General features: G+C 34.7%; 4 protein-coding genes and 1 long non-coding RNA gene across 11 annotated transcripts in view; 3 read left to right on the forward strand and 2 right to left on the reverse strand.

The window, feature by feature from the left end:
* Positions 1–161: 161 nt before the first annotated feature.
* Positions 162–10,999, forward strand: LOC100745928 (voltage-dependent calcium channel subunit alpha-2/delta-3). 4 transcript variants are annotated; one of them, XM_003485387.4, is made up of 19 exons: positions 162–439; positions 1,053–1,239; positions 1,401–1,940; positions 2,088–2,495; positions 2,596–2,910; positions 3,644–3,700; positions 5,015–5,095; positions 5,171–5,245; positions 5,350–5,454; positions 5,527–5,598; positions 5,683–5,830; positions 6,396–6,462; positions 6,568–6,737; positions 6,816–6,939; positions 7,317–7,349; positions 7,968–8,242; positions 8,390–8,730; positions 8,836–9,078; positions 9,168–10,999. In XM_003485387.4, the coding sequence occupies exons 1-19, from the start codon at positions 363–365 to the stop codon at positions 9,558–9,560; spliced, it is 3,711 nt and encodes a 1,236-aa protein (XP_003485435.1). In that variant the 5' UTR covers positions 162–362; the 3' UTR covers positions 9,561–10,999. The 4 variants fall into 4 exon arrangements, with proteins under 4 accessions (XP_003485435.1, XP_012248719.1, XP_012248722.1 ...); XM_012393296.3 differs by lacking the exon at positions 7,317–7,349 and having other exon boundaries at positions 163–439; XM_012393299.3 differs by lacking the exon at positions 3,644–3,700 and having other exon boundaries at positions 163–439.
* A 124-nt stretch (positions 11,000–11,123) lies between these two features.
* LOC100746245 (peptide chain release factor 1) lies at positions 11,124–12,674 on the reverse strand. The gene is made up of 2 exons (XM_003485389.4): positions 12,218–12,674; positions 11,124–12,131 (listed from the first exon to the last, which is right to left on the reverse strand). The coding sequence occupies exons 1-2, from the start codon at positions 12,546–12,548 to the stop codon at positions 11,227–11,229; spliced, it is 1,236 nt and encodes a 411-aa protein (XP_003485437.1). The 5' UTR covers positions 12,549–12,674; the 3' UTR covers positions 11,124–11,226.
* Positions 12,675–13,865: 1,191 nt separating this feature from the next.
* Positions 13,866–19,087, forward strand: LOC100746124 (scm-like with four MBT domains protein 1). 2 transcript variants are annotated; one of them, XM_024372060.2, is made up of 8 exons: positions 13,866–14,256; positions 14,373–14,443; positions 15,171–15,583; positions 15,667–15,756; positions 15,829–16,343; positions 16,586–17,436; positions 17,540–18,186; positions 18,261–19,087. In XM_024372060.2, exons 2-8 carry the CDS (start codon positions 14,398–14,400, stop codon positions 18,429–18,431), a joined length of 2,733 nt encoding a protein of 910 aa, XP_024227828.1. In that variant the 5' UTR covers positions 13,866–14,256; positions 14,373–14,397; the 3' UTR covers positions 18,432–19,087. The 2 variants fall into 2 exon arrangements, with proteins under 2 accessions (XP_024227828.1, XP_012248752.1); XM_012393329.3 differs by having other exon boundaries at positions 13,878–14,256; positions 17,537–18,186.
* A 619-nt stretch (positions 19,088–19,706) lies between these two features.
* LOC112213982 lies at positions 19,707–20,484 on the reverse strand. Its single transcript, XR_002947885.2, has 3 exons — positions 20,256–20,484; positions 19,952–20,184; positions 19,707–19,861 (listed from the first exon to the last, which is right to left on the reverse strand). It is a non-coding gene; the product is annotated as an uncharacterized LOC112213982 (long non-coding RNA).
* A 728-nt stretch (positions 20,485–21,212) lies between these two features.
* The window catches only part of LOC100746366 (neuroglian), an 8,292-nt gene continuing 2,850 nt past the window's right edge, over positions 21,213–26,654 (forward strand). For 2 of the 3 annotated variants that reach the window (XM_003485391.4, XM_024372052.2), the window contains exons 1-5: positions 21,213–21,362; positions 22,666–22,742; positions 23,311–23,443; positions 24,025–26,258; positions 26,344–26,602. In XM_003485391.4, coding sequence (XP_003485439.1) covers positions 22,688–22,742; positions 23,311–23,443; positions 24,025–26,258; positions 26,344–26,602 — 2,681 coding nt within the window. In that variant the 5' untranslated portion in view covers positions 21,213–21,362; positions 22,666–22,687. The other variant, XM_024372055.2, reaches the window with a different exon arrangement.

A 26,654-nucleotide genomic window follows, 5' to 3' on the forward strand; every position in this document is an offset into this window, starting at 1 on the left:
CGAGCTCGAAGGTGACTTTTCCGAGAGACAAACATTATTATCAATTTCGTAAGGATGCTTATACGAACGGCGACGCGGCGTCGAGACTCGCCGACCGTTCCGACGCCTCTCTGCTCGTCATCGCGCGCAAGCTCCACGTCTCGCCGAACGATCGATAAACCATACTGGCGAGTACCGTGGTGTCCGGAGTGGAACGGTGCGCGCACTGCATGGCGACGACGTCGACGACGACGACGAGCACGACGACAACGACTACGGTCGGACCGGAGTATCCTTAATGTCAGACGCGAGTCTTCTCTCGGCCTCAGTTTTGTTTACCGTGTCCTCGCGTAAACACCGGAGCGCCGAAGAAGACGAGAGTTATGAGGCTCCGTTTCCTGCCTGCTATCGTCATCCTGATCCTGATCGAGGCACATGGTGACAACATATCGTCCGACAAGTAAGTTCGAAACGACTATTCATCCAGTAACTCGTACATGAGAAATTTTCCATTTTTTCCTTTTCCACGTTCGAATTTTATGTAGTTGATAGAACGGTTGGAATTGTCAGCAGTTTATTACGATTAGTCCACATGCGCAACCCTTGATATAATGAAAACGTGGATGTTGATACACGTTCCTCGTTGGTATGTTTGTATAGGTCGTCCCTTTGTAGTTTTAGCGAAGGTCGCTTGGAATAATTGGAGATTTTACAAGAGACGTAGAATGTTGAAAACGAGGAACGGTAGAGTTTATGGATTTCGTGTAACACGTTTATATTCTTTGTATTATCGGCATTTTGAAACATTTGATGACATTTGAGCATTGACAATTGATACTTAGATAGATAATTGTATAATTATTTACAAATTATATGGGTACCTTTAGATTTGACTTATTATTTCGTGCAGTTCTAAGAAATTTCTTGGAGTTCAATCTGTCTCCAATTGGTAAACCGTAATATTTTAAATACATCCACTGCTTACATAACGTTAAAATAATATAACATAACATTATGTTAGACTAGTAGTACACACTAGTAATGCGACCATTTGAAATTTATTCTCTGTACAGAGTGGGAACATGGGCAAAACAGTTAGGTTTCGAGTTGTCGCAGTTGGGCAAGTTTGTGACCAACGTGGACAAGTTCACCGAGAGCTACAAACAGGCAGCGGTGAAGCCACGTGATGGCACTGCTTTAGTCCACGAGATCGCTAAAGACATCAAAGCCATGATGGAATCGAAGATATCAGCTATTAAGGTACATAGTCTGATCTAACCAACCTAGAAATAAATTCTAACGCTACAAATTTATTTATAAAAAGCCTTTAATAATATAGATTATAACATCTGCGACAATTGGTCAGCTTTTAGGTAAAAATCATGCAATTCGTAAATGTCGTATTTATAATGTTACCATAGAGAATCATGGATGTCGCGGAAACATCAGCCTTATCCGCTCCAGATGCCGATCCTCCGGAGTCCTTCTTATATATCAACGCAAAGAACAACACGATCGATCTGAAACACAGTGCTCACTTCGGCGGTCAAGTCAATTTGACCATGTCGGCAGTTCACGTTCCGACGAATGTCTATGATCGAGCCTCTAACGTAATTAGAGCGATCAAATGGTCCGAGGAGTTGGATAAAACCTTCATCAACAACTACGAACAAGATCCTTCATTGTCTTGGCAATATTTTGGTAGCGCGACTGGTTTCATGAGACAGTATCCTGCGATGAACTGGTTGATGGAGCCTGTGGATTTGTTCGACTGCAGAACCAGAAGTTGGTACATCGAGGCAGCTACCAGTCCAAAAGACATTCTTATTCTTATAGATACTTCCGGTAGTATGACAGGGATCCGCAGAGAAATTGCTAGACACGTAGTGAATAATATTCTGGACACTCTTGGAAACAATGATTTTGTTAACATCATAACGTTCTCCAATGTTACGAAAGAGGTAATTGACACGGAAATGATCCTATATTAAGAGCGAACAGCTAGATTTTATAACAAGACAAATATGAGTACTAACTCATCGATCGATAACTATATCGATCATATTTATGATAACCAGTTATGGAATCAGTGAAAAATGGTATTCCAGGTGGTGCCATGTTTCAACGACACCTTGGTACAAGCTAATTTAGCGAACGTGAGGGAATTAAAGAGAGCTATCATGAATCTAGACACGGAGAAGATTGCGAATTTTTCCCTGGCCTTGACCACCGCATTCGAGCTCCTCGGAACCTACCGAACCGAGAGGGAAGGAGCCAGGTGCAACCAAGCGATTATGCTGATAACAGACGGCGTTCCTTATAACTACAAGGAGATCTTCGAGACATACAACTGGGAAGATAATTCCAACGAACCCTTTAAAGCTGATATGCCTGTCAGAATGTTCACTTATCTGATTGGCAGAGAAGTGGCAGACGTAAAGGAGGTGCAGTGGATGGCCTGTGCTAACAGAGGTTACTTCGTGCATCTCTGCACCTTGGCTGAAGTGAGGGAAGAGGTATATTTAATTATTTTATACTTTAAATTGATCGGTATTTATATTTCAGTTTAGTTTATATATCAATTGGGTGAATTAATTAACAAATTGTCGTCTTTAGGTCCTTAAATATGTTCCTGTAATGGCAAGACCATTGGTTCTCGGTCGTACGGATCATCCAACGATCTGGACTCCAGTCTACGCCGACGTGACAGATCCAAAGATGACCGATTGGTTGTGGGAGCAAAGAGAAAGCGAAGAACAGAAAGAGAGATTCCTCATGCTTCACAGCAGGAGAAGATTCTTCAATGCCGAGGAACGAGATCGCAGATTCGTGAAAAAGCAGAAGAAATCGCACGACCAGAGCGGCGATCTTCAGGAATACAGGCTAATGACTTCGGTTAGCATGCCGGTGTTCGACCGACGAGAGAACGCGGTAAGATCTTCCTTCCTTATACGATTCAATTGAAGCAACTAATTCTCTAGAAACGTGCTAGGACACGTCGTAACTGTTACGTTAGATTCTCTGCATATATTCTTACAAAAAATTATATTCCGTCTCGGATGGTGAAGATTGATATGAAAAATTTCGAAATTCAAGTATACCCGATGCAATTACATATATGCAATTACATGCAACGTCACATGATGCAATATCCATGGTGCATAAATAAAAGATTCAGCTTTAGGTATCATTAAAAATATCCTGGAACCTGTGTTATTACATATCGAGAATAGATTAACGTCCCTGTCGCTGTATGCAGATTATCATTAACCCCGTTCTATTAATAATTATTTACGGTGATATACACCTATTATACCTGTGTATACATTGATTTGTAAGAATTCGAACATCAATCAATTAGTCGATCACGCCACGATCAAATGGGCGATTCTCAGGTTTTCTTTGTGATTATGTATATTATTGAATGAAATGAAATTAACGATGGTGGTATTATCGAGACACTCGAGCAAGCAGGCATTCACAATCATCGCTCTCCCCATGATAACCCCTTTTCACTCCACTGCCTTCGTTCGATCGATCAGACGATATCAACACGTGTCGTATTACCCTCTTTATTCGTTGACGGATAAACGTTTAATCGCGCAAATCACCTCCGCAATGAGTGCATTTTTTCCTTTGGTTTTAAGTTCCTGTTTGTCCACAGAACATCACAAGGCAGGTGCTGGTGAACGAAGCATACTGGGTGACAGAGACAAGAGAGGTTGGCAGCTAAACAAAAAACACAAGCAACGTTGTTTCAATGCATAGAACCCTGTACCCATCCTTTCACCTTATTGTATTCAAGTACGCGACTTGGTCCTTTCTGGTCTCCACGTTTACCAATGGAAAATTTATCTGCCTGATCTAGAGCTCTTCTTAATAGCAATGGACAATTATTTTATTTTGTAATGTCGACGACGAAACCTATATTTTACTGTAAGATAATGTAAATTAAGGAAATAGCAATTTTTTTAAACGAGACGTGGATATCCAGGGATGAAATCGATGTCGCGTAACAATCTTTCGTTACATTTAGGTCTACGTTCGTCTCTCTGGTATCTTACTTTGGTCTAACATTAGTATTGGACTTAGTTTAATCATTAGGTAGGTTTAGGTACTTTAGTCTACCCTGTGCCCTGTTCGAGACGAGTAGAAAAAAGCGGATAATCCCGCTCGCCTGTTGGATTGCGAACGACGATACCTCCTCTTGATATTACCATTATTATTATTATTATTATTATCATTGAGACTCGTAGAAGAACTTCTGGTTCTGCAGTGTCTATATATGTATACGTATACTCATACTGAATACAAGAGAGAATATTTTGGTTGGATATAAAATGAGTACCAAGTACACGTGGTACAATTTGATCAGTTTTATTGAGTGCTAGATTTCGCTAGACAAGTAACATAGTAGAATTAATTCGAGCATCGTTCCTATGGCCATCTTTTTTTCTACTAATACATAGAGAAATGAAAAGACAAGAGAAAGAAAGATAGGACAAAATTTACGAACTTACATTTCATCAGATTCCTCGGTTATTCCTTTGCAGTATTCACTTTATATATATATATATTGATATTTTTATTTTAGTATTCGATAAAGAATCCTTTTGCAGTAAATTTGGAGGAAAATAGACGGCTATCGGAACGATAACGGCGTGGCTAATTGTGATTTGATTATTAACACTTAGGATAGCCTGCGTCAAACGTTTATTGTCCTTATTGTGTATCGTTCTTATTATTATCGTTATTATTGAGAACGTAGTTGAGCTAGTTATACGTCCAGCAGTATCGTCAGTGAACATTATTATTATTATTGCTATTGTTTTTTCTTTTTTAGTAACTATCGTTATTTAATTCTAGAACGTGTGTCATTAGACGAATTTATTGTGATAGCGTTTATATTGGAGAAGGTAGATACGCTTATGGTTATGCGACTTGGGATGATGATGATTTGTAATTAATTTTGACACACAAATTAATCATTTGTTTACTGGATTTCATTAAAACGTTGTCATGATTCTTTGTGTAGACACGAATCGCAGATCTGCTCGGCGTCGCTGGTACGGATGTTCCTATCGAAGAGATACAGAAACTCATGATGCCACATTTAGTGAGTAGACTACATTTAGCGTTTCCTTCTATTAGAAATAAAATATTAATTGTCACTTTTTATTTTCAAAAACAGCTTGGCGTCAATGGATACGCGTTCATTGTGACAAATAACGGTTTCATCCTGATTCATCCGGACCTCCGACCAGTGGTAAGGAATTTTCTTCATATTTAACTTCTCTTTAAAATTATTTGATATCACTCGAAATCACCTAACGAATGCCATTACAGTTATTTATGGTGGTGGAAATATAGTTTCAGGGCATCCTAAAACCAGCGTACAATAGCGTCGATATGGCGGAGGTTGAGCTGATGGATCAGGATAGGGAACCCAGGGAGTTCGATGAAGGAATTATTACGGTACATGTAAATTAGCTTCTCGAAAAATAAATAATTCCTACTACTATATATGTAATAGTCATTTATCCACAGCTTCGGGATGACGTGGTCGACCAAAAAAACGGTAGCGTGACACTGCACACGAAATATCATTACGATGATATGGTGAGTTGTATTAAGATCGGTATTATAATTAGAACAATATAATATCAGAAATATTAATTTTGAACTCTTCTGTTTCTTCTGGAGAAACGTGTGGGTAGGGTAAGGAGGAAGTACGATTACACAGGTATACCAAATACACCATTCACGGTGGTGGTTAGTCTGCCGGAACATGAACACATTGGAAATTATCGCGTGCACGCAACCGAAGAAATACATCGTTCACACGTTAGTGGTACGTACGTTCGTAGAATGCATTTCAATAATAACTAAAATAATGTTTCTTTTTTGCATTCTTGTAATTCCCCACATTAGAGACAAATCTCGTTAAACCAGCAACATTCAAGAATTAAAATAGTCAGACGCATCTGCGGGCGCTGAACTTTTAATAATCGAGAGAATTTCGTCTCGAAACTTTTCAACGGTGCCTGTAAATAGAATTCGATGTTTTATTCAATAGCAGAGATATATATGCAACGTGAAAAGTTCGGTAGAAGTTTGATCGCAAACTTTCCACCGAGCATGCACATTTGCGGGAGAAGCTGGCAACTTTTGCCTGCGTATATAATCAAAAAGGCCGCGGAAATAAAGTTATCTCTCCCTCTTGGACATACAATCATGAGAATGTTCAAACTTCTGGTCTAAATCTCAGAAACTCTTCGGATACTTTACGTCTCTTGTACGAATAATTCTTTAAACTTCTTCTGATCAATACATTGCGATCACACTAATTTAATTCATCGTTACATTACATTTTCGATTATTTGTTAATCATATCTTAATAAGATTTCCCGTTATAGGCAAGAACGTGTCTGATTATTTCACTGGTAAAAACTGGCGGGTACATCCACATTGGCTGTACTGCAAGTAAGTGAATAAATATAAAGTAATCAATAGCCTATTTTTTTACAATTTTATTCTTCAGCTATTTCTTGGTAGAACTATAATGAATCAAATAATCCTCTGATATAGGTATCACTATGAAGACGACCGACCGTTTAATACCTCGGAAGAGCAGCTTGTGCACTTCCTACAGCGAACCCGCCAGCCAGGCTGGAGGTGGAATGACATGAAACAGCCATCCCAGCCACCGGAATATTCAGCCACGAATTCCGGTAATGACACTCACCGCAAATCAAAACGTAAGCTTCCGCACACTTTGTCTTTATCACATCCTCATAAAATGAAATGGTAACTGACAAATTTTTTGATTCGAATAGCTACACCATACAAAGCGGACAAAGACTCTTATTACTGCGACAGGGATCTTCTATTGAGTCTGGTTTTCGATGCAAAGGTAACCCAATGGTTCGCGAATCCCAAAACTGCACGCGAAGAGGCAGGGTGAGTACCGATATGATTTTATTTTTAAAACAAAATAGCAAAGCATTCTTGGTGGATTGTACGCTTTAAAAATATATATTAAATGAAGCTTCAATGGTCTGGGGATATTAAGGATAGGATATCATCTTTTCTCTTGAGAAAAATCGTTAAAATTGTTAAAAAAGAGATTAAAAAGATTGAAAAAAATGTTTATAACGCCACTGTACCATTAAATAGGTTCGGTGAGTCCCCATTTTCGTGCCCTCTATATTTTTACGTTTTCTGCACAGTTCTTCTCTCGTTTCTTTCTTTTTATATTCTTTCCTCTGTCAAAATTTTAACAAAAAAGTGCACCCATTTCCTTTTTTACTAATACTGACCACTTTGACGCCATGCAGACCTTTAGCTAGGCTGATGAATCTGCTGCCCAGGTAACGTCCATCATAAACGCACCTTACGTTTTTAGAAGTTAACCAGTTGACTACAATGTGCTATTGCTTTTTTCTTTGTACAAACTTTCGTTCTACAGTTCGTATATTTTTATTTATCTCTGCTGATTCTTTTTGATGTTGATTAATTTATCATCTCTGTTACTATTAAGGACATACCTTTTTATAACATTCATTTAATGTTTCTTTTCCTTAAATCTTCTCAACAATCTGTATTTTATTCTTCTATTATTCCTTGTACATTTGATTAGTAAAAGGTATTATAGTCCGAGGAAGAAGATAGACCTTCAGTATTGGAACCTTGAAGAGGAAGAGGACATTGGCGACTGAAAAACTGGAGAATCATTTTTATTATACTGTATAGTAGTCAAATTCATTTGTGAAGCTTTCCATGATAATCTATTATAAATAACAAATTCTAACTCAAAAAATATCAAACGAAGCGAAGCAAATGAGTAACCACAGCCAGTATTCCCATAATGCAGTATCATATCAAATATAGTATCACAGCAGAAAATAAAGTATCTTAGAAAATAAAGAACTTGGATTTTAAGGAAAGAATGTATCCTCCGCATATATCTAATACCATTTTTCTTGTAGGAAAGATTTCCAACAACGTTTCGGCGTAACGCTTGCCTTCATGGCCACCCATAGTGGTCTGACAAGATGGAAAGACTTCATGATAAACGAAGAAGAAACTATTCCTGATGATCACTTCAGTAAGATGTATCCCAGAGCTATCGACGAAGTGTGGTACAAGCGTGCCGTGGAACAGCACTACGTGAATTCCGATAGCTTCGTCTTTTCCGTGCCAATCGACGAGGAAGGGGCAGACAACACTACTCTTGTCACTGCTAGTCGTGCCATATTTATCGGTAAAGTGTCGCGTAAAAAGATAAATAAATTTGAAGAAATTAAAAGAAGATTAAAAGGTTGAAAGTGACCTAAAACAAATTTAGAAGTTGTTCGGAAGGATAGATCGGATGAAAATATTGAAGTCGATTATTTATTTTATTCTTCAGGGACTGATAAGGAAAAGGCGCCAGCTGCGGTTGTTGGTTTCCAATTCCAACATACCGCTCTTCAGGCTCTCTTTCAGAATATTACATTTAGTTGCAAAGGAGGTGAAAAGTGCACAGATTGCGCTGCGGATAACTGGGCCTGCTACTTGATCGACGACAATGGATACGTGATCGCAGCCGAAAATAAATTTGATGCTGGGAAATTCTTTGGTGAACTGAAAGGACCAATTATGTCTAGTTTGGTAAAAGAAGGTGTCTTCGAAAAAATCAGAATATTCGACTATCAAGCAGTCTGCTTCAAAAGTAAGCAAACTAGTAACGATGGAAGCATTTTGTTGACGGTAAGAACATTTTATTTTCTACTTATATTAGTAAAATGTTTATGAAGAATTGCATACAAATATATAATGATATTTTTTAATGAGTTACTGTATTTACATGTTTAGCCATGGAAACACATGCAACAGATGGTTTCGTGGCTCATCGGCCAAGCAGCCTGGGCTTGGGCTAAAGCTGGAATTTGGGAATCCGACTACGCAGAAGCGTATGCTTATCCGAACGAAGATGAAGGTATGCATGAAGACTATCAGGAAAGCGAAGAGAAACCACCGATAGATCCTAAGGATGAGAGGCTATTCGATCAAAAGGTTTTGATCAATAGAACACGACCAGAAGCTTGCGATCAAGAGGTAAACTTCATAAAATATCAGTTGCATTGTGACATATTTTCCAATTTTACCGCGACGAGACTACACCATTCTTCCTTCAATTTTATCAGGTATATCTGTATTTGCGAAACGCATCCTTCAACTTGTCCAACACAGATGTAGGCGCAAATACAGGATGTAAATACATCGTGCAACCAGTTGAATACAGTAACATGCTTCTCCTGGTTGTGAACATTGATGAGAGCTGCGAGCAAATGATGATGCCTCCTTTGAGCGTCATTCCAGAAGAAATAATCTACGAGAATAATTCACTGGTATGCCAGAAGGCGCTCACTTCATTAAAACGAAAGAGACCTCAATCCTGTATTCGTAGTCACGCGAGGGAGAGCGAGATCAAAGATCTTTGCGGTTTGGCTTCGAATGTGGCGCCGAATGTCTACCTCCTTCTTCTTTTATCATTAATTTACACTTTGGTTCATCGACTCGTTTTTGGTCAACATTAATGTTTCATTGGATCGATTTAAGACGAAAGACAAGAGATAGAAGGCGATTAAAATTTCAGTTACAAATTTACACGCTGCTGATTTTTTCGGAATCGATTATCAAACGGAACGATTATCTTCACGGCCGTTCATGCTATGCAGTATATAGATGTCCTTAGAACGTTTTTCGGGTTCGCAAAAACGTATTACATTTATCAACGTTTTACGAAAAGCTATTAAACGAAAGAAAAGTACAATTCGTAATTATTCGTTACGAATCGATCGATATTCTTTTTTTCGTTTTTATAGTTATCGCGATTTCAAGATGTTCTAGTGTTTATAGCGACGCTATAATAGGGAGATATTCTCCGAGTCCTGGTACTGTCTCCTTAAATGGTACTTTGACGATGGTGCAAGCAGGGTCTGCACCTCTATACTAATTGGTCCAATCATCAATGTACCTCAAGGATTATACTATGTCACGGGATCAGGGTTAACGAAATTTAAAGAGGATGTATACCCGTGAATCGGTGCCGAACTAGTCCTAAAAAACAATCTTACTGCCTGAAACGCAATGCGGTGTCTATTTCATATACGTCCCTGCTCTGTTTCTTCTTTTTATCCTTCCCTTCGCTTTTATTCATTCGATTATATTTCTTAGACTTGTTATAGATACTTAATCAAATTCTCGAAAATTTTACAGCGCTTATTCTTTGCCCGTATGAGTGGAATGGAAAAAAGGAAGCTAACAGATGGATATAATCAAAATTTTATAAATCTACATAGATCGGAAAAGACGACAAGAAAGCAGTAGTCAAAAGTATACTTTCTTAACAAAAAGAAATATCGCGTATAGAAATATTGAATAAGGAAACGTAAAATACATTGCTCATTCAAATACTGTCGCTGCTAGTTACTCTACAAATCATACACTCGACCAATCTTGCGTAGGAAGAAAATTCTAGAGCGGTCGAAATACATATGACGCGTTTAAGATCTAGATTTAAAGTGTGGTACAAAGGAGGAAGTTAATTCACGCGAGAAACGCTCGTAGGTGGAGGACGCACCTACATTTCGTGGGATAATCGGTTGAAGGAAATTGTGAGGAAACGATGAAATCGCATTTACCACGAACTTAATTCGTCACGGTCGCTAATGTTAATTTTTGGAGCATTCAACTATGTAGAATTTTATAGGAAACTACGTATATGCGAGCAGGGTCGTATATAAGAGTTATACTTTCATGACACTATGAAACACACACACACATACACACACATACACACAGCGCTTTGTACATTAACCGATGTAAAACGTGTCGTTTGATATTTATAGAGATTACGAATATTAATTTTGTATATTAATGTATTATATGAGAGTTACAAGGATGTGTGCCTTTGGACACGCGGTTACGAGACAAAACAAAACAAAAGTAAAAGAAAAAAAGAAACAAAATCTTGTTGTATGTTTTTCAAATAAACAACTGATCTCTCTAATTCAATAACTTCTCTGCTTCCTTAAACGAAACAGAAAGGTTTTATTGATAGAAGACGTGGCGAGTTTTCATCCGAAAAACAAATGATGTTACTTGTATTACACAGAGTTTATTACAATTTGCTATGTACAATGGCTTGCCTATGTAAAATGAAAATCATTTCTTATCAAAATGGCAAATGTTGGACTAGTGTTATTTGAATTGACTCAACATCTCCTCTATAATCTCCAGCGTGGCCCTCGGTTGCATATCCTTGTAGAGCCTATCCTCCAGTATTTCCAGATCTGCTCCATTTTCCATAAATTCTCTTAAATTGTGCATTGTGCCATTTGATATTCTATGATCCGTAATCCGATCTTGATTGAAGTTATATGTTCTGATTTTCTCGTTTCTCAATCTCGACCCCATTTGTTTCTTACGTATTTTATTAATAAAGGAAACCTGTTGGTCCAATTGTTCCTCAAACAATATAGTTTTTAGTTTTGTTAGTGCTAACTGTTTGTTTTTTATTTGAGACCTATTGGTTTGGCAAGTTACAACTTTACCAGTGGGTATATGAGTTATTCTAATTGCAGAATCTGTAGTATTTACATGTTGGCCTCCAGCTCCAGATGCTTTTTTTGATTCTATTATCAAATCTTTCTCATCTATCTTGATATCAACATCCTTGGGTTCTGGTGTGATTATTACAACAGCTGTACTGGTATGTAAACGACCAGACTTCTCTGTTGCTGGAATCCTTTGTACTCTATGTACACCACTTTCATATTTTAATTTCTTGAAAGCATTGTTATCCATTATTAATAAAGTAGCTCTCCTTAACCCACCCGTGTCACTTTCAAACTGTTCCAATGTCTCATAACTAAACCCTAAATGATCAAAATAATTTACATACATAACTAATAAATCTTTAGCAAACAACATAGCTTCCTGACCACCTACACCTGGTATTATCTCCATAACAACATTATCATAATTTTCAGTATCTACTTTTTGTAAAATAATATCTAAAATTTTCTCGTCAATCTGTGACATCTGTCGTGCATATGCTAAATCTTCTTTTCTTATAAGATCTTTCATTTCTTCATTCTCAGGTACTAAAACATAAGTTACATAAATTTGTTAAACAATCAGGAAAGAGGGTTTTAATTTACGATAATGTAAATTAATGCAAAGTACTTACCAAGATCGTTCAAATCCTTTATATTCTCAATTATCTTAATTTTCTCATTCAGCAACTGGGGAATTTCGTGTATTTTAAGAATATCAGAAATACTTCCTCGTTTTTCATCACCATTTTGATACGCATTCATAAGATGATCTAAATATTTTCTAACATGCTCATTAGTTACAAATAAAGTCGCTTTCGAACAAAATTGGCATATAGATAGATTAGCCTTTTTGTTGAGGTTAAGGAACACTGGATAACACGATTCGATCAGTTTAGTCTTAGCTATGAAATTTCTACAGTACTGGTAACTATTAAGCGAGCATCCTCTTATTAGAAATAACATAATTCAGTACAAATTATTATGCAATCAAGATATGTTCCTTGTTCATTTACGCGACTTTAAGTAAAAATAAAATCACCTATCTCATGTTTATATTTACAACTGAAGAGAGCGTCAATATGGCATTAACGCTATCAGTATAGAAAACATTAAGGAGATACAAACTGATCTTTAAAAATTATATACATTTTGTAAATTACATATTCTTAAAGCAAATCTAAGTTCCTTAATTTAAAATAATCACAATTTATAATTATATGAGGAGCTGATATTCTTACAAAATCAAAAATAAAAAATTGAAATGTTTGATTAAGTATAATATTTTAAGTTTACCTCTGTTGGTAACGGCAGGTTGTATCATCATTTCGATAGCTTTTACAATCTCAATTCAATTAAGTTTATCTAGTTTTGCATAATATTAAAAAATATAGTACAGGAACACCATCTTTTATAATATTTACTCTTTACGTATACATATAATTGAATTAAAATGTATAATTTATTGTAGCAACAGATATTCAATATAGACACTCATAAACTCAAAAATGTATGGAATATTTTAATTTCAATCATAAAATCATTATAATATATTATTGCTATTTACTTTAACGAATCTATATATTGGAAAACAGATACATACGTAAGTAGTATATGTGTAAAGATTGAAAAATGTGGCATATCAATTGTATCGATTTTCTAACGAGTACATACAATTATATACTATTCACTCTTAATATATCCCATCTTTCTCTGTGTAACGCTATAAAATAACTATAATAATACTTTTACAAGAAACATAATGTACATAAAGATATTGACAATGTTGCCATTTATAAATGAATTAAAATAAAACTTGTTATTGTACTTATACATATGTATCATACATGTGTACTAAAATGCAGTCACTTTAATTACGTATATCAAATATGTAATATATGAACAACCACGTGTTCAAATTAATACAACGACTATATTTGAAATACAAGCTTTCAATATATATATTTATATATATATATGATGATATATATATGATATATATATATTATATATATATATATATATATATATGAGTATAAAATAATCTATATTGCGCTTAACAAGCTTTCTTCGTTACAACTGGTCAATCTTACTGAACAATTGACCATAGTGGATCAATATTAACACAAAAGAAATAAACAAAAAATAGAAGATAAATTTTTGCGTAACTATATCATTGATGATCGCTGAGGCTTGTAAATCTTATCATTTAAAAGATCGATAATGTCTTTCTCGTGACAGATGATAAACTTGCAATATTTAAAATTAAAAATGAAATCCGATGAATAATCGTAGACAGCTATACTTCATACGGTATGGAAAGCAAGATATACCTAAGGCAAGAGTTGGAGGATACCGTTATTGGTGTTAGGTAAATATTAAAAAGAATTACCGGAAGAGGCATAGACAAAGACATAGATAGAACAAGGCTAGTAGTAGTTTCAGAAAATATAATTGAAGGTACATTCAAAATGTTGCCCATTTCAAAGTAGGTAGGTCTGATGTTCGGGACGAATGCGCCAAGCGTACCGCACGAGAGAGATAGAAAACAAAAGAGAAAGATACGCATACAGTAGACCAGTATAGAGCGGCACGGACAGCTACGATTGAGGATACTATTTTTCATTAAAACAAACACTACGCAAATTTCGAAAATAAGCGCTTACTACAAAAAAAGGTAAGTTGTAAATTGTTCGACGATTTATTAGAAAGTTTAATAGAAATTAATAATCTATCCGCTGCCCAATTAACGGGGCCGCGATGGAAATTGATTTTAATGTATTTATGTGCAGGCTTATAATATTATAACGAAGTCATGGAACCTTGCGAAAACCGATCACAAGAGAAAGTGCAAGAAGGAGGTAAGATTAAATTAATTTGCATTTGTGATTATTTTACACTGTTTCGTTCGTGCAATTTTTATTATATAACGTCAATGTTATTTGTAATAAAATTATGATTATTCGGTAACCTTTTAAAGTTTTTGAAATGACTCTGACCGTTTAACACTGATTCTATTAGAAGACATTAATCACGTTCGCAAAGTTTTTGATAATAACGTATTGCAAGAATGTAAATTTCATGGAATCCTTAATGAGACGCGCAAGTGAAATTTATTTTATTTTATTAATCATATCGTCATGATAATGACGAATCTTATAATCTATTTATGAGTATTAGATATATAGTTTTTAGACACACAAGATATATATTTTTTAAAATAAAATTACGTGTCATTTTAACAATTATTTTATAATAAATATATTTCATTAAAAATAAAAAATAATGTATTTCAATAAATTAAAAGTATATCTTTATATATATATATACTTTTTTAATAGAAATATTTTTATTTTTAGTATATTCATGCTTATTATTTATTATTATTATTATTATTATTATTATTATTATTATTATTATTATTATTATTATTATTATTATTATTATTATTATTATTGTTATATTTCACATATTATAATTAAAAATAAATGATATAATATATTTAAATATAAATATTAACAAATTTCATAAACTCTAATAATTAAAAATTATACCTGAAGAAATCTGAAATTAAAATCCATTTTTCAGAATATGGCTTCTTTTGGCAAGATTATCTTGATGCTACAAACAGTGTTGAGGTACCACAAATTATGTTTCCACATGTTGAGCTAACACTTCAGAGTGGTATTGAAATTGGCATGTCCCTTGAGGTGCCAATTCCAAAAAATGCAGATGAGGAAGACACCAATTACTGGGTGGCTTCTATTGTCATGGCATGTGGTCCTTTATTACGTTTACGCTATTTTGGTGGAGATGATAGATCATTGGAATTTTGGTTCAACCTTACTAAGGAAGCTGCTCATGAACTTGGTTGGTGTGTGCAAAATAATAAAAAATTAGTACCAACTGATATTATTCTTCAAAGGTCCCCAGACTGCGTGGAAAGATTGACCGAATTTTTAACAACAGCCCGGAGTGTTCCATCAGAAATGTTATCCGGAGTTAGTTAAACATTTGTGAAAAATTTTATATAAAAATAAAATTATAATTTAGTTTTCTAATTTTAATTTTTGTCTCCATATAGGATGGTCTAAGCATGACAGAGAGAATCAAGCAAGGCATGAAAGTTGAAGTTAGTGATATACTACATCCATATAAATTATGGGTAGCCACGGTAAGAAGTAATGTACAAATTTTATATTATTATTTCCATAAGTACCATTTAATTAATTTTGTGTTTCTTTAGATTATAGAAAATGTAGGAGGACGACTTTTATTAAGATATGATACTCCTGGTTCATCACGTAAAGATTTTTGGATGTTCTGTACATCAGAACATCTTCATCCTTATGGGTTTGCATCTAAATCTAATTCTACTTGGTTTCTAGAACCACCCAGTTCTATAGTAGAAATGCACACATATGAAGAATGGAAAGATTTATTAGAGTCTATACCAAAAAATTATGATCTTCCAGAAGAATTATTTCATAATACTGTAGATCATCCGAAACATGAATTTAAAGTTGGTATGAAATTAGAAGCATTGAGCCCAATTGATCAGATAAAAATATGCCCAGCTACTGTTATAAAAGTATTTGATGACACTTATTTCCTTGTACACATTGATACATATGATGAGTTGTCAAAGGGAATGGATATTGAAAACTGTATGTACAACAGTACAGAGAAAAACACTTGGCTTTGTACAGCAGAACATCCATATATATTTCCAGTTGGATGGGCAAAAAAACATGATATCAAGTAAGTCTAATCCTTGTGACAGCAACAATAAGTAAACTTTTCAAGTATCCTTCTAAAACAATGCAATCTAAAAAGATATTGGCAGAGAGAAAGTGAAAATAGGTATCCCTGTACTTAGTATCAGAAATGCAAAACTATTTAAATACGAAGAAATAATTATTTTCTAAATTATGTATCCTCAGTGTTCTTAAATCTTTATAATTGATCCATGCCTTATAATGTAACATTTTAACGCTTTTTAGAATTGTGCATCCAAATGGTTGGACTCCAAAAGAAGACGAATTTGATTGGGACGAATATTTGAAAGATACCCAAGCAACTGCTGCAGAAGAAAAGTTATTTCCAGAAAGACAAAGTGCCACTGATGCACGCTTTGAATGTAGTATGCGGTTAGAAGCAGTCGATCCAGAATGTGAAAATATCATATGTGCCGCACATATTACAAAAATTGTTGACAATCTTTTATGGTTAAAGTTAGATAATTATGAAAATACAAGACCAGAACATATAGTTGATATGTGTTCCTTGCAAATATTTCCTGTTGGATGGTGTGAATCTAATCATTATCCATTGAAACCACCAAAAGATTATATGGAAGTTTGTAAACAACTGCAAATGCCCGTGAAGGAAGAAAAAAAGACCAACATTCTAGATATACCGATATCTGAGCCACGTTCTTCACTTTGGTGTCCAAAGATATATTTTAATTATCGTTGTTTCACAGGCCCTATGATTTCTAAAGGGAAATTAGCAACCCTACCAAAAGCAGTAGGACCTGGCCCTGTAATTTTAGTTATGAGAGAAGTTTTATCAATGATCGTATCTGTAGGATATAGAAGTGCTCGGATATTAAAGGTCCTTCAATGTGATTCTAAACCAGATCCAGGATACCATTTAGAAGTTTTAAAAGCCAAACATAAAAACAATACATATCGCGCAAGTGTTGCCGTAGTTACATCCGGAGATATGGTGGCTGATTTTTGCAGAAATATTTGCAAAAAATTAATGGTATGTCCAAATTTATTTGGTCCCTTGTATGTACCTGAAAATGAATGTCCGGATAAGTGCCACAAAACATCAAAAGCAAAATTCAGTAAGTGTAATTTCTTTTACATTTAGGTTATCATATATATGGTTCATTTATAATCTTCATCTCAATTGATTTATTAATACTAATTAACTTTTTATTTTAGCAGCATCTGTTGGTACCGGACGAAGAGGTAAGCCAAAGGGTTACACGAGTATTATGGTACAAAAGCCAAAACCATGGGGTGGTAGGCGAAAAAGGAGACGAGGAAGATGGGCAAACAGAGAAAAAGAGACTCAAGAAGATTTCGAGCAAGAAGATGAAATGCCATTTATGTCATTAGATTTAGCCAAACACGTATCAGGGCTTGAAGAAACGCTCGATGGAAGACCACCACTTTCTGAGATAGATATTATGATCCAGAAAGGTTTAGAGAAAGGAGAAAAATCAGATGAATTTAAAACTGAGCCACCTTCGAGCAACGCATCGGATGATTCTGGAAGTTCATTTAACGATAATAGGAAGATGAAAGACAGACGAAGCCCTAATAGTTTAAATAATAAACAGCATTCATCAAAATTTAGCCAAAGTTCCACTGTTACTAGATTAGGTAAGAGAGAACGAGATGGGGATACAAGTATTGAATCTGATGGCTCAGATGGAGAATCAGAATATGTGATGATGCAGAAGAAACAAAGGCGCCCAAAAACGCGGAAACTTGATTCGAATCCATTATTTTGGAGTGTAGATGATGTCTTCAGATACTTAAGAAAAACGAACGATTGCAAAGACATTGCAGAAGATGTGAAAGAAGAGGTAATGTATCCAGGAATATAAATTCTTAAGCGGCATAGTTCTAATAATTTATTTTCCTTTTTCTTCTTTTACAGGAAATTGATGGGCTAGCATTTTTACTATTAAATCTACCCTCTCTTACACAACACATGAAGTTGAGAACGAGTTCAGCTATGAAACTTTGTCGGCACGTTGAACAAGTTAAAGTCACGTTCTTTTTACGACATATAAATGAAGTAGAACCAGAACAGTATCAAATTGTATAATTTTAATAATTAGGAAAATTCAATTTATTGTATTATTTATATAGTGTAATATAGTGTATCATGAAACAAGAGGAAAATAACTAGATCTTAAATGTATAAATAATTACAAAATGATTTTTAATTTATACAAACATGTAAGACTCCATTACTTTTAAATAAATTTTAAATAGATATACAATGTATTTAATTATACTGTTGTATATTTAAATTATTTTTATTATATCATGTTTTTTAATGAAATTAAATGTTACTGACTAATCAGAAAAGTACCTAAGATGCAAATACACATTAAGGCTTATTCTTTATTTTCAAATTGTACAAAGTCAGTATGAAGAAGATTGGACGACCTTTTTCTATCATTAATCCTACTATTATTAACGTTTATATAATATGTATTCATTAAATTTTTATTTTGTGAATTGATAATAAAGCAATAAATTTACAATCGCAAGGAAATCACGTCTTAATATAATAATCTAAAATATACATTTGAGTTTGTCGGTTTCGTGTAGCTCAATCTAAATTTGTGACAATGCTTTTACATGTCCTATAAACCGCACTGCAATTTTTGATACTTTGCCAAATTATCTACACTGAGGATCAAGTGTCAAACAAGAATTGTGAATGAAGTAGAAATTATTAACTTGTCATTTATCCAAAACAGATGAATAGATGCAAATTATATGCAAATATAGTTTACTTCTTTCAATATTTCCTACTTTACTTCCTACAACAACTTTATTTTGATACCTAAGTATAACAAATATTATATAACTTTTAATGCAAGAAATAAATGCGATTAACGGAACGGAAAAATCAAATAAAACGAAAGAGATATGATATTCAGTACGGACATCAACTTCTTTTATCATAGAACATATTCTTTGCACACGGTCTATCAATTAACGCCAAAAGGAACGATGCGGTTAAGTGTTCTGTAAGCAGCGCTCGTTGTCTCTGTGTGTGTGGTCTGAACTGATACGAAAACCAAATATGATTACGTACATAATTGTTAACATATTTTGTATTCAGAGACATGATAATTTTTGCATCTTGGCATTCTACAATACAATGAAAATCATCAATTTTATTGAATATCCATGTAAGTCATAGCATACGGCTCGACCTATATTTTTATATCGAGCATTCGATCGAAGTTTAAATTTGCTCAGACTCAGACGTATTTCTTATCACAGAAGAGATTTGCTTAGTTATCTTGTTATAATATTTGTATCTCTTTACCTGGAATTTATATATTAATTGTTCTCATACCTATCATATATACGATAATATATCGATAATTAATTAATGGCATAGTTTCTCATCTTATACAATCGTTTGTCATTTTTACATTAAGTTTTTTATCTCTCTTTTATAAAATATTATCGTGACAAACTCTGTTACACTCATGTCTCAAAAAACCACATTACCTACTAAATATGAATTTCAAACTTGAAAAGTTTTGTCATATTTAGAAGTTGACAAAGGTATGACAGCTCACGTAAAGCTGCATCGTTTACCTCTCTTTGACACGTATCAAGTCTAAAATATATCACTTCCCCCTTTTTGCAAAGTATACACAGCTGCACTTTAAGATCCTATACAGGCTATACATAGTAGCTACGTTTGCTTAGGAGGCGCGCTTTTTTTGAATCTGGCGCGACAAGATGCCTTCGATTTGTCTCGGCCGTTATTGGCCAAGAGACTATAAAGACTCACTCCTATAAAGGAATACCCACACCGTTTGTTTAATCTGCGAAGAGAAGACTTTTATAAAAAGATTGTAAGTATTTGACATTATTCAATAAAGCAGTATTAACAAACTATATAATGAACGACTATTTTGCTATATAAAATTCTTATACTCGTCTGCAGTGGTCTTATAAATGTCAATTCTTTTCATAGAATGCAGTAGTGTCTTACTAACTGGCCGGAATTCCGCCTTGCTAACTAACATCACTATCCCCACCATTTCTTGGAAGTGGAGCGGAACTTTGACACTATACATATGTGTACATGTACGTGTGTGTATTTGTACGAGACCTGACATTTAATCGTTTTTATAAAGATTGACAAACCTTTAGATATTGGAGCCGTGATATCTTGGTTGAATTTCTATAGCAATGAGTGCTTAAATCTCAATTTCGAAACAAATCGAAGTTTTACAATATTGTTAAGATTCGAACTATTTTTGGCATGATTCAGTATTAGAAACTGTCTAAGGTTTTAATAAATCTTAAATCGTTAATGTTTCGATAAGTCTCGAATACCTTGATCTTGAATGCTCTAAAAATCTTCATAGATTTCAAAGTTTTGAGAGCTCGATGGATATATGTAGATTTAGAAGACAGAATCCCTGGACCTCTTTGCGCTATAATTTTCCAAATAATAATATTAGTGAATTGACAAGTTACAAGTGATGGGTTATAACACTTTATATCTTTACGATTTCAGGTAAAATAGGATAATCGGATAACTTGTAATTCATAAAATTTACTTTTAAAGTTCCATTTGTTTAATCATCAAACACTAATTGTTATTCTTGTCTAAAAAAGAATATATTAATCCTAATCTATAACCAATGTAAAATTTTACTAATAATATTAGATCAAAAGTATAAGAGAACCGTAATGCAGATCGTATCTTGCTAACTGGCCAGGTTTGGTGATGACCCGTGGCTAGATAGCGAAATACTGCTACACTCCTATGTGAGCGGACCTTAAAGTTCAGTGAAAACTTAGCAGTGTAAGTCGGTGTGACCGAAGACACTAGGTGGGGATCGAGTCTGCAATACATGCAACGTGCACATCCACACTAGTGTACAGTACCGTACGGTGCGCTACGTTACGTGTGCGAGTCAGTGGTTTTTCGATGATGCCTTGGTGATGACGGAATTTTTATAATCAAACACGTCCTAAAACGTTAAGATAGGTGAGCTATTGTCATTGACGTGAAGAAACGTACATTTGATTAGTGACGTACATCGAGATATCGAGTAATAACCAAGGTATTGAGTGAAACGAACAAACGAAGCGTCGGCGATCAATGCTAGTTCGCGGGTGTGCCCGTTTGCCCAGCCCCGTGTGTTCCCTTTTTTCCCTTTTGGTCCCCATGGGATATCTGTTTTCTAAGTAGCGGTCGATCGATTCAGATTCCTTTAAACGCCGTAAGAATAAAGCAAACGTGTCGTGAAACAGGTGGACGAACGGAACGGCGGTAAAATTTTCATCGGCGATGTTGTGATTTCGAAGGACAACTTCGGTGAGATCATCGTAACACCATCACCTGTTCCAACGATTGTGCGCGATCCTGAAGCGAATACATAACATTGTTACATATACTTGTTCTATTTTATCTAGTTTCACTGAAAAAATATGAAAAAATAACGTAGATTTTGCATGATACTTTTAAGAAGCTGCTGATGAATACACTATTAGCCGGTCCGATGACACATGTCTAGTTTTCTACATATGTATATTGTTCGTTGGTTTTTTACGCGGAGAGCACGCCCATTTCTCACATCTCCATTGGCAACTATTCGCCAGGGGATTTGAAAATTCTATTTAAAGTTAGAACTACTTGAATATCGTCAAAATGATAAATTGATCATATTTCATAGAAATTTTGCAGATTTACTACGGCGTATTTTTAGACATTTTAATGATTTTTGACGATGTATACCGGATAAAGGCTTGTTTTTCTTCTCTTGGATTATGTATCTTTTTATATTTCAGCTTGAGTTCTTTGGAACGCGGTTTATACCTTAGTCATTGGTAGTTCTAGCGTTAACACATTTATTTCGAACAAAATCGTTAATGTCATATTGTATATTCATTCTGACATTCCTGCGCACGATTCATATTCTTCGTATACGCGTGTATACAATGTGATTCAAATAAAATGCAGCCCAGTGTTGTACCAAAAAACTTGCTAATGCCTTTGCGAATGTCAATAGGATTTATAAAGCCTCTAACGTGACAACTTTAGTTGTCGGATTCGTTTGAATCACAAAGATTAACGTGGATAAATCTATAGAAAGAATGTTCAAATTCATAATTTATATTTCTTAAAAGGAATTCGAAATGAAATTTTAATTTGATTTCATATAATAGATTCTAGTTTTTACCTATATGACGAAAAATTTGCAATTTTCATAAATGTTTTCTTAAAATATATTTTGCTTCTTCCCGAAATTTGTACGATTGAAATATTTAAGAAAATCTTCTACTTCTAGATCAAGAGAATACCGGTCGATCATGAAGTTCATCGTGTGTATTATCTCAACACTGGTACTGCAGGCATCGGCTTTAAGTGAGTGTAATTCCGTCATCACGTTTTATATCGGTCACAATAAATTCGAAGTAATACTTGTTACGATCAATCAGTTTTCATAATAACAATCTGTGATTTTTAATTATAGTCCATATTCTGGATATTATAGGAGGTGAAAACAGTAGCAAGCTTATCAGATGCAACTAGTTGTTTTCACATAAAACAAATTTCCTTTAATTATGAACTTTTAATCACAAACAATTTTTTTTATATCATTAGAAAATTATAAAAAATACATATTTTGCTTTCACTTGCTTTTATAAGATATGTAACACTAAGTGAATTTAGTTTAATACGATTATAATTCATTGAGTTAGGAGATTATATTGTTCTAAGAATGCACTTTAATTTCATAACATTTCACTATATTTTAAAGCATTTCTATTTAAATTTATTCAACGGCTATAAAAACATAGTTACTGCTATATAGCACATATGTTATATATGTAGCAATAACATATGTAACATATTTTACTAAGTGCATATCAGCAAATCGTTTCATAGTGTGTAACAATAATGCACATGTGTCATTTGTATCTTTTATTAGTCCAATCTCCACCACGGATATCCAAACAACCCCCAACAGATGAGCAGTTATTTCAAGTGGCTCAAGCGAAGATTAATGAGAATGACAAACCATTTTTAATTGAATGTGAAGCAGAAGGAGAACCTGCTCCAAGGTAAAGTTCATTTAATTAGAAAATAAATAAAATCTTAAAATATGTCTTGCTACTTTGTTATTATTTTGCAAATAAAAATATAATGTTTAGGAAAAAGATAAAAATAATACTACATTAAAAAGAACTATTTATTGCATTGATTTAAATTTTAAATGCTGATCATAGAAAAACAGAAATTTTATAAAGAATTAATGCAGTAGTGCAACATTAATAGTATATTTTCCAGGAATATTTCATTCATGTAGTTTCATTGCACTTACATGTAAGTCCACTATCTCTGTCCTGCAAAGAAGCCAGAGTAACTGGTCTTAATTACCAGGATGACCTCATAGCCTTAGGGGGTATAAAGTTACTAGTACTGATAAAGATACCTTACTTGTGGTGTGAACTGTAGATGCATGGGAGTGGTCTAACAATATACTGAAGGAAAATAGAAAATATCATTACCGCATTATGATTTATTCTCATCTATTCATGATCAATATCGTACTATTTTTAGCATAACAGTAATCATGAATAATGATAATGTTGAGTATTCGACCAATCTTGATTTTTTATTTATATTTATTGATTTAATGTAGGTATCGATGGATTAAAAATGGAAAGAATTTTGAGTGGCCAGCATATGATGACCGTATATCTCAGCAACCTGGTAGAGGTACACTGGTGATTTCTAGACCACGAGATGAAGATCTGGGTCAATATCAATGCTTCGCAGAGAATGAATGGGGAATTGCAACGTCTAATTCAGTTTTCGTTAGAAAAGCTGAATTGAACTCATTCAAAGATCAGAATCCTATAAGTCTGGATGCAAATGAAGGACAGCCATTTAAACTAACTTGCCAACCACCAGATGGTTGGCCAAAACCAAATGTATATTGGTTAATTCAAGATACTGCTGGAGGCATCAAGTCAATCAATAATTCGCGAATGACTTTAGATCCTGAAGGGAACCTTTGGTTCAGCAATGTTACAAGAAATGATGCTTCTGACGATTTTTATTATGCGTGTGCAGCTACATCTGTATTCAGAAATGAATATAAATTAGGTAATAGAGTTTTATTGAACGTTATCTCTTCGGGAATATCTGCTAGTCAAAATAAATATGAACCCGTTAAACAATATGTGAGTAGAAAAAATGAAGTTGCCTTACGTGGCAAAAAAATTGAATTATATTGCATACATGGTGGAACACCATTACCACAAATAGTGTGGAGTAAAAATGGCGAAGTAATTAAAACTAACGATAGAATAATGCAAGGAAATTATGGTAAATCTTTGATAATTAAACATGTTAATTCGAAAGACGAAGGAACGTATACTTGCGAAGCTTCAAACGGAGTGGGTGACGCGAAATCGTATTCTATACATTTACAAGTAATGGCGGTACCATATTTCACTATCGAGCCTGAGATTATAAATGCGGCAGAAGACGAAACTGTAGAATTCAAGTGTGCTGCTAATGGAGTACCTGTCCCTGAGATAAAATGGATTCATAATGGTAAACCAATATCAGAAGCACCTCCAAATCCACGCAGGAAAGTTACACCAAATTCTATTATTATTGAAAAGTTGACTAAAAAGGATACAGGAAACTATGGTTGCAATGCTACAAATTCATTGGGTTATGTATACAAGGATGTGTACGTAAATGTTTTAGCTTTAGAACCCGAAATTACTCAACCGCCCGCTGATATCGCTACAGTCGATGGTAAAATTGTGAGAATTACTTGCCGTGTATTTGGAGCACCGAAACCTGCTGTAAAATGGATTCGAAATGGACAAGAACTAACTGGAGGACGATACAAGACTTTAGATTCTGGTGACTTAGAAATTGAGAACGTAATATTCTTAGATGCAGGCACCTATACATGCCATGCGTCCAATAAATTCGGAGAAATAGAAGCCTCTGGTAATCTAGCAGTAAAAGAACATACTAGGATCACAGATGAACCAGAGGATTACGAAGTTGCTGCAGGTTCTACTGCAACTTTTAGATGTAACGCTGTTACAGATTCCAGTTTAACGCTTACAATCGATTGGTTGAGTAACGGCGAACCCATCGATTTTGAGATGGAACCACGATTTATCCGAAGTACTGATTATTCTTTAATGATTACAAAAACGACTGAACTAGATACCGGTACTTACACTTGCGTTGCTCATACCGAGTTGGATGAGGCAAAGGCACAAGCTACACTAGTTGTACAAGATGTACCAAATCCGCCAAAGTTAGTTAGTGTTAATTGTGCAGGGACTACAGCTACTATACATTGGACTCCAATGGGTGATAACAGAGCACCAATTTTGAGATACACTATTCAACATAATACCAGTTTCACTCCAGATACGTGGGAGATATCGAAAGATCCTGTTCCATCAACTGAACAAACATACGATGTTCCGATGTCGCCTTGGGCTAACTATACGTTCCGTGTATTAGCATGGAATAAAATAGGTCCATCATTGCCCTCACCGCATAGCGATGTATGTACTACATTACAAGACGTTCCTTTTACGAATCCCGACAACGTTATGGGCAAGGGAACAACACCACAAAATCTGGTTATATCTTGGACAGTAATGCCACAAATTGAACACAATGCACCCAAATTCATGTATAGAGTATACTATAGACGTGATATACCAGGAGAAAAATGGACAATAGAAGACATACATGATTGGAAGAAGAACAGTTTGGTTGTGGATAATCAACCAACTTATCAAAGATATAAGATTAAAGTGGTAGCTATTAATGAAAGAGGAGAATGCAGAGTTGCACCTGAAGAAGTAACAGGATACTCTGGAGAAGATGGTTTGTGGATTTTTTATTACATTTTTTATAGTATTTGCAATTTCTTTTAGAATTAATATTACCTAAAATTCATTTAATGTTACAGTACCATTGCAAGCACCGAGTAACTTTACGTTAAATCAAGTAAAGTCGAGTACAAGCGCACAATTCTCGTGGAATCCGGTCCCCGAGGAATCGGTACGGGGCGAATTACAAGGATATAAGATTCAAACGTGGACAGAAAAGGACGGTGAAAAGGGCATGCGAGAAATCGATATAAGAGGTGGTAATAGGACTCATGCACTGGTTACCAAATTTGTTCCCTTCAACAAGAACTATGTTCGAATATTAGCATACAACGGACGGTAATGAATCTTAAAATAGCAGTTTATAGACTTTCATATGTAACATTATTTG

Source organism: Bombus impatiens, unplaced genomic scaffold (genome assembly GCF_000188095.3).
Source record: "Bombus impatiens unplaced genomic scaffold, BIMP_2.2 scf_0054, whole genome shotgun sequence".
Taxonomy (NCBI): domain Eukaryota; kingdom Metazoa; phylum Arthropoda; class Insecta; order Hymenoptera; family Apidae; genus Bombus; species Bombus impatiens.